The sequence below is a fragment of the Otolemur garnettii genome, unplaced genomic scaffold (genome assembly GCF_000181295.1).
Source record: "Otolemur garnettii isolate 467f Iridium unplaced genomic scaffold, OtoGar3 scaffold00135, whole genome shotgun sequence".
Classification (NCBI taxonomy): Eukaryota; Metazoa; Chordata; class Mammalia; order Primates; family Galagidae; genus Otolemur; species Otolemur garnettii.
The window spans coordinates 4069922-4083717 of record NW_003852530.1 but is presented as its reverse complement, the minus strand read 5'-3'; the positions used below and the strand labels follow the sequence as shown (position 1 = coordinate 4083717).

Here is a 13796-nt window from a genome sequence, read left to right as displayed (position 1 = left end):
GCCACCTTAGGTGTACGTGGCTGGCGCCTTAGCCGGTTGAGCTATAGGCACCGAGCCATGTCATTTTCTTAGTTACTGAGTTAAGACATTCATACTCTGCTCTTAGAAAGATTCACTTGTACCCTTGTAAGATAAACCCTTAATTCTGGTAACATCCTGGATGCCACTTTTTAGCACATCGCCTCAGGTAACCAGAAAGAAGTGGACAGACTCCTGAGCCAAGAAGAGCATGACAAAGACACTGTCCAGAAGATGTGTCACCCTCTGTGCTTTTGCGATGACTGTGAGAAGCTCATCTCTGGGTGAGGGGTGCTCTTGGGGGCTTCGCGTGCAAGGAAACAGGGGACAAAGCCTGGTGGAACCTCCCCCGTATTTGCCGTGGGATTGTGGAGAGGGATCAGCCTCACTGCACCTCAGTTGCCTCCAGGCTCATCTTCCTCTTTTGAGAATCAGGGGGAATGGAGGTTGTGGGGGGTGGAGGGACACTGGGGTAGGCTGGTCCACTGACTGGCCTGCTCCAGTCTCAGAAAGTAGGTTTTCAGGTGGGAGGAATGTCAGTTTTTCCCAGTAACATTTTTGGTTTTCTGTGAACCTTATCCAGTTGTTCTGTTGGGTATTGAAGCCTGAAGGGTTGGTGGAGGAGGGACCCTGGGGGGAGACGCCCCCTCAGGCTGCAGGAGGGGAAGGTCCCTGGGACAGTGCTGGCCGTGCCATCCCCATGGTGTATTTTTCTGTCCCTTCTGTTTTAGGAGGCTGAATGATCCCTCAGTTGTCACTCCGTTCTCCAGAGATGACAGAGGCCATACACCTCTCCACGTGGCTGCTCTCTGTGGTACGGGGCTCCAGCTGGTCTCTGTGGTTACCAGGGATGGGGGATGGTACCCAGTGTGGCCAGCAGGGGCCTGGCTGATGGGGTTGGTGGTGGGAGTGTCTGCGTCATGGGCATACCCCCCAAGGGCTGGAAAGAGAAGAGAGGCAGTCAGTGATCTTACCATGGGGAGAGGCTGCCTGATGCACCCTCGGCTGCCGCCACCAAGAATGGTTTCAGGATCGGCAGCTTGGAGTTCTTGTCACTGTGCCTATAAAAAATAATTTTATTTTCTTTAATAACGAACATTTAAGGTAGAAGACTCAGACTCCTCCAGAGTCACCAGCCATCCTCCCATTCCCCTGGAGATAGTTTTGATTTATGAGTGTCTGGACTTTCTGCCAGCCTCTGTGTGTGTGTGAAATATGTCATAGTGTGGGGGTCACGCTCTTCTGTACGGGCTGACTTTCACTCGGCAATATATAAGAACGTTTCTCCTTGTCACTATTTTTAATGGCTGTGTAACGTTCCATCCCATGAACTGAACCCTGGAATCTCCTGTGGGCATCTAAGGCTCTTTCTATTACCCTTTCTTGCTGACAGATGGCCATCAGGCCGGTCCCCTCTCCAGGCCACCCCAGATGTTAGCTGTGGCTCCTCTTAAGCAGAAAATACACCTCCTGGCATGTTTCAGGGGTCCGAGGGAGACTAGCACTGTGGTTTCAAAGTTGAGTGTGGAAGGCGTCTCCTTGCTTCTCCGTCTGAAGTCTCCTGTTCTATAGGGCAGGCATCTCTCATTGACCTCCTGGTTTCCAAGGGCGCGGTGGTGAACGCCACGGACTATCATGGGTCCACTCCACTTCATCTGGCCTGTCAGAAGGGCTATCAGAGTGTGACGGTGAGTGGCGGGGCCATGGTGGGGCTCAGACGAGCCCGGCTCTGTGTGTCCCTGGTGCACTCATGCCAGCCGGCCGTGTCCAGCCCCCATCCCCAGCGTCATGCCTCCTTTGTCCCACACCAGCTCTGCTGTGGTAGCAGTGAGGGTCAGGGTCTGAGGCACTTTCCTGGGTCCACTGGACAAAATCATTAGATTTAGACTTGAAACTTCCTGATCATCTATGAGAAGAAAGGGTAGGATTGTGCTGGGCTTGGGGGCTCAGGCCTGTAATCCTGGCACTCTGGGAGGCTGAAGTGGGCAGATCCCTTGAGCTCAGGAGTTCGAGACCAGCCTGAGCAAGGACAAGACTCCATCTCTACTAAAAATAGAAAATCTAAACAGGTGTGGTAGTGAACTAAACCCAAGGTTCACACTATCCTCTCTCCATGGAGCCTGTAGTTCCAGCTACTCGGGAGGCTGAGGCAGGAGGATCACTTGAGCCCAAGAGTATATGAGGTTGCTATGAGCTATGACACCACGGCACTCTACCCAGGGTGACAAAGTGGGACTCTGTCTCCAAAAAAAAGAAAGGGTGGGGGGAGACTTACTTCTCCAATCTCTAAACTCTTTGTCAAGAAGGATAGTTTTATTTATTGATAGGTGGATTGATGGATTGATCGATCAGGTGAGACAGAGTTTCACTCTGTTGCCCTGGGTAGAGTGCTGTAGCTCACACCAACCTCAAACTCTTGGGCTTAGTGATCCTCCTGTCTCAGCCTCCCGAGTAGCTGGGACTACAGGGATCCACCACAATGCCCGGGCTAGTTTTTCTGTTTTTATTGGAGATGAATTTCACTCTTGCTCAGGCTGGTCTGGAACTCCCGAGCTCAAGTGATCCTCCATCCTGGGCCTCCCAGGGTGTTGGGATTACAGGTGTGAGCCACTGTGCCCAGCTCCTCAGCCCCAATGGTATAGTTTTCAGAGTGGCGTGAGTGAGTGAATAGCATTTAAGATGGGAACAAGTGACGTCCCCCTTCTAGACCCCGGTGGAGCTTCCCTAGGAGGCTATGTCTGTGTGGCCTGAGTGGCCTGTGTGGCCCAAGTGGCCCAAGTGGCTCTTGTGGCCCATGTGACCTGTGTGGCCCAAGTGGCCTGTGTGAGTCTAGTTCATGTGAGTCTAGTTCATCTGCTCTCTCTCCTCTTTGAAGCTGCTGCTGCTCCACTACAAGGCCAGTGCTGACGTGCAGGACAACAATGGCAACACCCCACTCCACCTGGCCTGCACCTACGGCCACGAAGATGTGAGTGGTGCCCACTCTTTCCGCATGGGCTGCTTGCCCCTTCCCCACCTACACAGAAATGCCTTTTTTTGTTGTTGTTGGGGATTCATTGAGGGTACAAGATACCAGGTTACACGGATTGCATTTGTTAGGTAACGTTGTGCTTATAATTGTGTCTTGCCCCCAAAAGGTGTGTCACATACTGAGACCCCCCTACCCCTCTCCCTCCTTCCCTCTCTGCTCTCCCCTTCCCCCACCCCCACCATGTCATTAATTGTCATTAATTGTCCTCATATCAAAATTGAGTACGTAGGATTCATGCTTCTCTACTCTCGTGATGCTTTACTAAGAATAATGTGTTCCACTTGCATCCAGGTTAATACAAAGGATGTAAAGTCTCCATCTTTTTTAATGGCTGAATAGTATTTTATGGTGTACATGTACCACAGCTTGTTAATCCATTCCTGGGCTGGTGGGCATTTAGGCTGATAGTAAATTGAGCTGCAGTAAACAGTCTAGTGCAAGTGTCTGTATGATAAAAGTTTTTCTTTCCTTCTGGGTAGATGCCTGGTAATGGGATTGCAGGATCAAATGGGAGGTCTAGCTTGAGTTCTGTGATGAGTCTCCATACTTCCCTCCAGAAAGGTTGTATTAGTTTACAGTCCCACCAGCAGTGTAAAAGTGTTCCCTTCTCTTCACATCCACGCCAGCATCTGCAGCTTTGAGATTTTGTGATGTGGGTCATTCTCGCTGGGGTTAGATAATATCTCAGGGTGGTTTTGATTTGCATTTCTCTAATAATTAGGGACAATGAGCATTTTTTTCATGTTTGTTAGCCATAGAAATGCCAATTTCTTCAATTTCTTTTTTTTTTGAGACAGAGCCTCAAGCTATTGCCCTGGGTAGAGTGTTGTGGCATCATAGCTCATAGCAACCTCCAACTCCTAGGCTCAAGTGATTCTCTTGCCTCTGTCTTCCAAGTAGTGGGGACTACAGGTGCCCGCCACAATACTTGGCTATTTTTTGGTTGCAGCCGTTATTGTTGTTTGGCGGCTCAGGTGTATGTGGCTGGTGCCTTAGCCATGTGAGCCACAGGCGCCGAGCCAGAAATGCCGATTTCTAATGAGTTGAACGGTTTTGTGTTGATAACTCTTGGAACATTGGGTGTGTATATCTTTTTAATTTAAAAAGAATTTTCAGTGTATTACAGATGCTTTATTGAAGTTACAGAAATCTAAAACTTAATTGCCCATTATCTTATCCTGAAATCAAATCATATCCATTCATCCCTGCCACCATCTTGTTCTTACTTTTATATGTATTCAGCTTCTGCCGTAACAACAAGGAATTTTTAAATTTCTCTCTTACTGTTTTACTGTGTGTGTGTTAATTTTTCTACCTACTTTTCCTCCCCCTTCTTGCTGTAGAGATACACAGGTAGATTTGTGCCCATGAGGGCTTACGCTGGGTTAGGTGGTTGATACTCAAATAGAGTCTGATGGTTTTTTTCAACTTCTTTTGTTTTGAGACAGAGTCTCTCTCTGTCACCCTGGGTAGAGTGCTGTGGCATCACAGCTCACAGCAACCTCCAACTCCTGGGCTCAAGCCATCCTCTTGTCCCAGCCTCCTGAGTAGCTGGGACTCCAGGCACCTGCTGTGGTGCCCGGCTGGACTCCATGTGTTTTTCTGCAGCTTGCCTTCCTAACTTAACCCTATGGAAATTCTTTAGGTGACTTGATATAGATCTAGGCCATTCTTTAATAGGTCAGGGGTCCAGGTGCACTGCATCAGAGGTCTCCACAACCAGCCCCAGGTTTAGTGCTCTGGTAGGACTCACAGGGCCAGCACATGGCTGCCCTTCCATCACAGTGAAAGGACACAGCAGAGTCAGCAAGGGAAGAGGCAGCTGGATGAAGTCCAGAGGAACAGGGTGAACGTCACACTGTCCTCATGAAGCCACATGGAACATGCTTAATTCCTCTAGCCGTGAGTCATAATGGGACAAGGGGCGTCCACCAGGGACGCTCACCAGGGACCCAGTGAGCTGGGGCTTCTACTGCAGGCTGGTCTTGGAAGCACCCAAACCTTGTACTCCCAGAAGGAAAGCAGGTGTTCAGAAGGAACCCATGCCATCGTGCAAAACAGTCTAGGCCCGGTGAGCTGCCTTACCAGCTAGGGAACTGTAGGAACACTCCCCAAACCCGAGTGCCCGTGGAAAGCTAGAGGACAGGGGACAGGGTGCAGGCAGGCCTCTCAGGGGCCACCATCTCAAGCTGCTATGGTAGCTCTGTTCTATACATGGGGACATCAAAGACCGGCTCAGTCCGCCATCTCTTACTGATTGGCAGCTGTGTCCTTTGAGGTGTACTGACATTTGGTTCTTTCTGTTTGTTGACACACACACACACACGCACACACACGCACACACGCCTGGTGAGTGGAGCCTCACTGAACTGGGATGTGGGCTGAAGTTAGGGGGAGCACAGATGCTGCCCAAGACGTCGCTGTTGTTAATGGTGTCACTCGCCATGGTCCCGCAGTGTGTGAAGGCTCTGGTCTACTACGACACGCAGTCATGCAGACTGGACATCGGCAACGAGAAAGGCGACACCCCCCTGCACATTGCTGCGCGCTGGGGCTACCAGGGCATCATAGAGACGCTGCTGCAGAATGGAGCCTCCACGGAGACCCAGAACAGGCTGAAGGAGACGCCCCGCACGTGCGCGCTAAACTCCAAGGTAGCGCTTTCCATCTCTGAGCGGCTGCAGCTTTAAAAAAAAATCAATATCCATAGATCAATCAGGTCTTGGCCTTGATGGACAAATTGTGCATTAGCTCCCGAGGGCAAAACGTGGCCTGCCCCCTCTCTGCTGCCCTCGGGACCTGCTTGTTACTTATTTATATCATTTTCAGTTTTACTGGCAGTTTTTTCTTAGCGTTCCCAGAACTGCTCCAGCGGAGTTTGCCTGGGCCTCTGAGTATGCTGATCTGTCCTTGAATAGAGAGTGTGAAAATGGGACAGAGGCTCATGGCAGAGCGGAGCGGGACGGAGTGGGGGCCGTGGCCCCGGCTCCTTCCCCTTTAGAGCCTGGAAACTGCCCTCCCATTTGGCTTCCTTTGAACGTCATGGGTTTTCTTCTGTGATGGTTTGTTAATTGAGCCCCCCACCTTCTCCTGGCAGTCATTTCTGGAAGCACAGTTTTGTTAACACATAGGGAAGAAGCTCCCCCAGTGTGAGTGGGAGGGAGCGTGGGCGCCTCTGGGAGGTGCCAGCTTTGGTGAGGGGTGCCTCACGGGAAGTGGGTGGGCAGAGCTCCCGGCAGGGCGGGCCAGCGGTGAGCACCCTGGGCCGTCCAGAGCAATCCTGTGTCCGGGTAGGTCTCTAGCTGGCCCCTCGGCACAGGCCCAGCTTTGTCCCTTTCGGTGTTGTACTGGCTCCCTGTAGCATGTGGGACGGTGGGTGTCCAGAAAGCTACCTGTGCTTGATGGAGAGAAACACCCTCCTGTGAGACCTCTCCACAATCTGCATGGTAACATCCCCGTCCCCTCCAGAGACACCGCCCGCCCTTGCCATTCACTGTTCCCGGGAGATGGGCAGTAGCCCCTGCCGGCTGTCCACACATGCACGGGGCCACAGCTGTGTGGCAGCTGGACCTGCCAGGACTGAGGTGCTGAGCTGCCCTGGGGTGGGGGTGGGGGGGCTCTTCTGCCACTGGAGTGTCTTTTTTTTCGATGTTGTTGTTGAGACAGAGTGTCATCCCTTTGCCCTTGGTAGAGTGCCGTGGTGTCACAGCTCACAGCAACCTCAAACTCTTGGGCTCAAGCAATTCTTTTGCCTCAGCCTCCAAGTAGCTGGAACTACCGGTTCTCAACATAATACCCAGCTAGGTTTTCTATTTTTATTTTCATTTATTTGTTTCTAGAGATAGTCTTATTGTTGTCCTGGATAGAGTACTATGGTATCATCACAGCTCACAGCAACCTCAAACTCTTGGGCTCAAGTGATCCTCTTGCTCCAGCCTCCTAAGGTGCTGGGACCATAAGCACCTGCCACAACACCTGAGTTTTTATATTTTTAGTAGAGACAGGGTCTTGCTCAGGCTGGTCTTGAACTCCTGACCTCAAGCAATCCACCTGCCTGGGCCTCCCAGAGTGCTAGGATTACAGGTGTGAGGCAGTGTGCCAGCCCCCCACTGTAGCTCCCACCAGAGGCCCTTCCGGAGGGCTGTGTGCAGGGGAAAGGAGCCAGCAGCCTCCCTGGAGTGGCTCTCAGCCGTTCCTGCTTCAGAGCCATGGGTGGCGATGGAGAAGCCATGCTTTCTGCTTGGGGGCTGGACGAGGTAGCCTTGGAGGCCCCTTCTTTGTCTGGTGGTCTCTTATCCTTGGAGTGGTGTGTGGGAAGCCCTGACCTCTCCCGTGGGACAGGAGGAGCACACACGGTATGAAGGTGAAACCTGACTTTGTAGGTGTGATCCTGGGTTGGTCGCCACCTGCTCTGGGTCTTGGTCTCTCTCTCTGTCCAAAGGTATGGCTGGGCCACTCGATCTGAGACTCTGGCCGAGCCTCGTTCGGAGGAGGCAGGCAGGCTGGGGTGTGTGTGGGAGAAGGCACTTTATTGAGGTGACACCTGTTTCACTGGGCACTGTTCACACCCTTGTCCTTCCAGATCCTCTCTGTCATGGAAGTCCGTCATCCGTCCCTGGAGAGGAGGCCGAAGTCTTCAGAGGTACGTCAGCAGCGCTGTGCCAGGTGGTTGCACTGGGGACCAGGAGGGGCCCCTCTGTGGCCTTTGCGTGTCTGTGTGTCCACATCTTTCCTCTGGCTGCATGCAGGTCCCGGTGACGTCCCCTCAGCGCTCCATGGATTCCATCAGCCAGTGCTCCTCCACCTCCAGCTTTTCTTCCGTGTCGGCAAGCTCCAGGCCGGAGGACAGCAGGAAAGATTATAGAGAGGTGACGCTTCCAGACTGGAGGGTGGGGAAGGGGACCGGGGGTGACGCTTCCAGACTGGAGAGCAGGGAAGGGGTCCCGGAGCCCTGTGGGTATGGCAGCCCGTTACAGAGCCATAGCCTGATGAGGGCTGCCCTTTCAGCCCGTTGGCCAGTTGTTGCCGGGATAGCTAGTTCTTTTCTGTGGCCAAGGTCACTGCCTTCAACGTGGGCCCAGCTGCATTTCACAGTGCTTGTCACTTGTCCTTGCCTTTCATGGTCTGTGTCCTCGGTAGTTCTTTGCTTGGTGGAGTGTGTATGTAATAGAGAAGAGAGGGAGGGAAGGAGAGAGGGAAGATTCTAGGAGAAGTACAGGTCAGGCCACCCACAGGTCCAGTGATTTCAGACCATCTTACAAGTGTGTGTGTGTGTGTGTGTGTGTGTGCAGTGTTCTCTGCCCGTTGCCCTCTGTTTCTCTGCCCTATTGCACCCCTGTTAATAACATAATGGGCATCATTCCCCACTTCTTAAAAACTCTATGTAGATGCGTGCATGGTGTTTTGGAAAAGCGGGTTTGAATCTTGTTCACTTGTCTTAGAGCTTGTTCAGTGTCAGAGGTGGGTCTGCCCAGTCCGACTGCAGGCTGCCAGGGTCTGGATGTCTTTCATTCCCGTCGGCAGCTCCCTGTGAGTGGGGACCCCTTCACTGACCCCACCCTAGTGTCCCTCCACCCCCGGGATGTGACCTGCTCTTGGAGGGCCCTGTAAGCTCAGCCTGATGTAAAACCACAGCAGAGAACATCAAGGTCAAAGGCTGACAGAGACCTGAAATCTCTCCCAGGACAGGCGTCTACCCTTGTGGCATCTCAGACAGGGCCAGGCTCAGAATCACAGGACTGACTCTTACCTTGACCCAGGACTGACTCTCACCTTGACACATAAATGGCAGTTACACCTTCTTTTTTTATATACCTTTCTAAAAAATTTTTTGATTAAGTCTCACTCTTTTCTCCCTGGATAGAGTGCTGTGATGTCATCATAGCTCACAGCAACCTCAAGCCCTTGGGCTCAATCAATCCTCTTGCTTCAGCCTCCTGAGTAGCTGGGACTACAGGCACTTGCCACAACACCGTGGCAGTCTGTGCCAGAGTGAGACCCTGTCTCTAATAGTTTTTCTATTTTTAGTAGCGATGGGGGTCTCATTCTTGCTCAGGCTGGTCTCAGACGCCTGAGCTCAGGAACCCACCTGCCTCAGCCTCCCAGTGTGCCAGGATTACAGGTGTGAGCCACTGTGCCTGTCCTGTACACCTTCAATGGCAAAGGGTTCCATGCACACCAGCAGCTTCCTAGGATGTCCTAGCTGAGTAGTTTCAGGGATGTGTTTGAAAGATGCTAAATGAGTCCTCAAAACTCTACCAAGCAGGAGGCAAGTAAAAGCCAGTGGCCTTTTGGAATGTGTACACTATTTCAATCATGAGTTTATTATTGAAGTCATTTTACTAACATTCTCCTTCCTTTTATTAAGGTAGAAAAACTTCTACGAGCGGTTGCTGATGGAGATCTAGAAATGGTGAGTTTTTAGATGTGCATTTTAAAAAGCCTGCCCTTGGTTTAAAACAAGGTGTTCTGACTCCAGCTCATTTTCAAGCCGTGTGGAATCTCTGTTCAGTGTCTCCTAGAAGGTGGTCTATTTAATGAATATTTGGTAATGGATGTTATATTTTCTCAACAAGTAAAATTGAAGCAGATTTTGTTTGTTTGAGACAGAGTCTCACTCTGTCACCGTGGGTTGAGTGCCATGGCATCATAGCTCACAGCAACCGTAAACTCCTGGGACTGAGCAGTCCTCCTGCCTCAGCCTCCCGAGTAGCTGGGACTACAGGCGCCCACTTCTATGACTGGCTAGTTTTTCTATTTTTAGTAGAGATGGGGATCTCTGAGATCTTGCTCAGACTGGTCTCAAACTCCTAAACTCAGGCAGTCCTGCCTTGGCCTCCCAGTATGTTGGGATTACAGGTGTGAACCACCTTGCCTGGCCAGAGGCAGATTGACATAAAGGCTGGTGAAGCTGGTCCCTGCCTTTTAGACAATAGGATTCCAGGAATGTGCTGAGCTATCTGCAATAAGACCAGACCACATCCAGGACACAGAGTGTGGACTCAGAGCAGAGTGAGTGTGGACTCAGAGCAGAGTGAGGGCCTGCTTTTAAGAGAACACGGGGGCTGGGCAAGGGGGCTCACGCCTGTAATCCTAACCACTCTGGGAGGTTGAGGTGGGTGGATTGCTTGAGCTCACAGGTTCAAGACCAATCTGAGCCATAGTGAGACCCTGTCTCTAAAAATAGCTGGGCATGCTGGTGGGTGCCTGTAGTCCCAGTTACTCGGGAGGCTGAGACAAGAGAATCCCCTGAACTCAAGAGTTTGAGGTTGCTGTGAGCTATGACACCATGGCACTCTACTAGGGGTGACAAAGTGAGACTGTCTCAAAAAAAAAAAAATTAAAAGCTCAGAGCCTGTGACTCAAGTGGCTAAGGCGCAAGCCACATACACCTGAGCTGGTGGGTTTGAATCCAGCCAGGTGTCTGTCCTTACCGGCCGACAGTGAAATCAGTGGACAGTGGAGAAGCCTTGGTTAGATCCCCATGGGCAGTTCCCCTGGGCTGTCTTCAGCTTCCTGAGAGGAATGTGACTTACACTCTTAATGGAGTAGTGAATTAGGTGCTTACCAAATTAGCAGCTCTGAATAAATCATATTACAAGAGAGCTTTTCAGGGGTGTGTATCTCTAGAGCACTGTCCGTTGGTGATTGAGCCTGAGGCAATGTACACACATCGCTGGGATCCGGTTATAAAAGCAGCCTCTGGGCCATGGAGAGTCTGAACGTAGTTACCAGGGTATTATTAGCCTTTGCCCAGGGCTACCCTTCACCTGGCAGGATGACAGCAGGGTTCCCAGTGATACAGGTGTCTGTGTCTGGGTGACGCTGGGATGCTGCTTGCCCTGGTCTGTGTGCTGCGGTGGAAGGAGCCCTGAGAGGCGGTCGTGTGTCTGGAGGGAGGGGGGAGGGGGTTATCTGGCTTACAGTTCTACAGGCTGCACAAGCACCTGGGGGCAGCGGGCAGCGTCAGCTTCTGGCTGGGGCCTCAGGCTGCTTCCACTCCAGCTGGAAGGAGCAGGGGGAGGTGTAGGGGCCCCAGGGCTAGAGAGGAAGGGGGCAGTGACCGCTCTTTTCACAACCAGCTCTCCCAGAACTTTTTTTTTTTTTTGAGACAAAGTCTTATTCTGTCACCTTGGATAGAGTGCTGTGGTGTCATAGCTCACTGCAACCTTAAACTCTTGGTCTCAGGCCATCCTCCTGCCTCCCATCCTGAGTAGCTGAGACTACAGGTGCCTGCCACAACGCCCAACTGATTTTTCTATTTTTAGTAGAGGTGGGGTCTAGCTTTTGCTCAGGCTGGTCCTGAACTCCTGAGTGATCCTCCTGAGTGATGCTCCCATCTAGGCCTCCCACAGTGCTGGGGTTACTGGTGTGAACCACCGTGCTCAGCCTCTTTGGGGAACGTTGACAGTGAAAACTCACTGTTTACAGTGAGGCTGGCTCCAGGCCATTCACAGGAAACTGAGCCTCCCGTTAGGCCCCCTGGCTCCACCACTGGGGAGTAGATTTCAGCAGGAGGTGTGGGGTTGTGCACAGCCATACCCGAGCTCTTCTCTCACGAGATCCGCCTGGGAGAACCCAGCACTCTTTGGAGGAAGCATGGGGCAACCCTCAGCCCCATGTCACAAGTGTCTGCTCTTCTGCTATGGGTGGGCAGGGGCTCAGCCGGGTGAGCAGACACAGGCCACCAATGCCCTGTGGTCACCATCCCAATGAATCCCTAGAGCCTCCCAACCCCCATCTGAGCCCACCTGCCTGGCAGTCCCTTCCCCACCTGGTTCACCCCCTTCTTCCCACCTGGAGGAACTGCTGTGGCCTGTCCCAGCTGGCCTGTCAGGTGAGGCCCTGCATAGAAGCTTTTGGTGTTTTCACCCCCAGAGTGTTCAGGGGAGTGATCTGGGAGGCATCCGAGGGAGGGGATGTTTGTGGCAGGGGTGTCTGTGCCTCCCAGTGGCCATGTGCCAACTTACTCGGTGCTTATAAACAGGCCTAGAAATGTGCTTATATCGTTTTCTTTTCTCACATTTAATATACTAGAAACTCGTGTTTATTGGGACATACATTTGACCTGTTTGGGGGTCTTTCACATCCTTGCATTGGGAGGCTGGGGTTGGAGGATTGCTGGAGTCGAGGAGCTTGAGGCCGCAGAGCTCTGTGATCTGTGAACGGCCACTGCCTCCCTCCTAGGCAACATTACGAGACCCTGTGTCTTTAAAAACAAACAAAAACATTCACCTGTGGGCTGGTGCTTTCTAGCTGAGAGGAGATCGGGAGATTCAGGGAGGCTGGGGAGGCCGAGTCTTGGTTCCCTCCACCACTTCCTAGGGGCGTCCTCAAATCAGTTGTTGGCTTCCCAGAATGAGTTTTCAGTGAAGGGAGAGAGGGGTCTGGAGCCTGCTGGCAGGTTGCTGGCTATGTGCAATTAGATGCCGTCAGAGGAGGCGCTCTCCAGTGCCCTGCGGGCAGCTTTTGAAGCTGTCACCCTGAGGCAAGATAGAAGAGGGGGGGGGTGGGGTGGGGTGGGGGGGGGGTGGGTCTCCAACAGGCTGCAAAGGGTAGCTCGGTCTCTGTCACCAGTGGGGTTTGGAAAGCCTGAGCACAGCTGGCCCCGGAGTCTTCATGAGGGGGCACAGGGCGCGTGGTGGGGGAGACAGGCGTGTGGCCCTGATCTGAGAGTCCCCTGTGTGTGTGTTAAAGGTCCGTAGCTGCTCAGAGCCAGGGTGGTCTGGAGCCCGTTTCTTCTCCTTCCCCTCGGCAGGTGCGTTACCTTCTGGAGTGGACAGAGGAGGACCTGGATGACGCTGAGGCTCCTGCCAGTGCAGCTGACCTGGAATTCTGTCACCCCCTGTGCCAGTGCCCCAAGTGTGCTCCAGCTCAAAAGGTCTGGCTTTGCTCCTGGTGGGGCAGGGGTTGGGGGTGACTCTTTTTCCTCCCCTTACGAAACTTTTGTGCTTCTCAGCCCGACAGTACTGTGCTGAGTGGCTGTCCCTGAGCTCTACTGGGGACCGACCAGTCAGGGGTGGAGAGAAGCTGCCACCAGAGCAGGGTTTGGCTGGGGCTGCCTTGCTGGATGGGCAGGTGTGTGCGTGGGGTTTGCCCCCGTGTCGCAGGCTTCTCCGGCCCCTTGGGTCACCTGGCAGGACTTTATCTATTTATTTATTTTGTTTGCAGTTTGGCCAGGGCTGGGTTTGAACCTGCTACCCTCAGTATATGTGGCCGGTGCTCTACCCACTGAGCCACAGGCACCGCCCAGGACTTTATTTTGTTTTTTATTTTTTTGAGACAGAATCTCACCATGTTGCCCTTGGTAGAGTGCATGGTGTCACAGCTCACAACATCCTCAAACTCTTGGGCTTAAGTGATTCTCTTAACCTCAGCCTCCCAAGTAGCTGGGACTACACAGGTGGCTGCCACAATGCCCGGCTATTTTTGTTGCAGTTGTCATTGTTGTTTAGCTGGCCCGGGCCCTGTTTGAATCTGCCACCCGTGGTGTATGTGGCTGGCACTATAACCACTGTGCTACAGGCTCTGAGTCAACCATCTATGGTCTTAATTCACTCACCAGAATGCCCCAAGTTCTGTGCAGATGTGTGATCTGCGTCTCCACTATTCATTCAAGATCAAAAACGGTCCCCTCAGCACAAGAAGAGCCCTCATGCTACCTTTGATATCTCCCACCGTCCCTAACCCTGGCAACTTAACAATTCTTCATTTCTATAATTTTGTCATTTCAAAAATGTTACAGAAG

At 52.3% G+C, this 13796-nt stretch overlaps 1 protein-coding gene across 1 annotated transcript in view; it reads left to right on the top strand.

The window, feature by feature from the left end:
* The window catches only part of ANKRD27 (ankyrin repeat domain 27), a 59262-nt gene that overhangs the window by 31910 nt on the left and 13556 nt on the right, over positions 1–13796 (top strand). The window contains exons 13-21 of the mRNA XM_023518376.1: positions 175–302; positions 750–832; positions 1591–1706; positions 2894–2986; positions 5506–5703; positions 7632–7691; positions 7798–7917; positions 9417–9461; positions 12807–12929. Of these exons, the coding sequence (XP_023374144.1) occupies positions 175–302; positions 750–832; positions 1591–1706; positions 2894–2986; positions 5506–5703; positions 7632–7691; positions 7798–7917; positions 9417–9461; positions 12807–12929 (966 nt within the window). The remainder of the gene's footprint in view (positions 1–174; positions 303–749; positions 833–1590; positions 1707–2893; positions 2987–5505; positions 5704–7631; positions 7692–7797; positions 7918–9416; positions 9462–12806; positions 12930–13796) is intronic.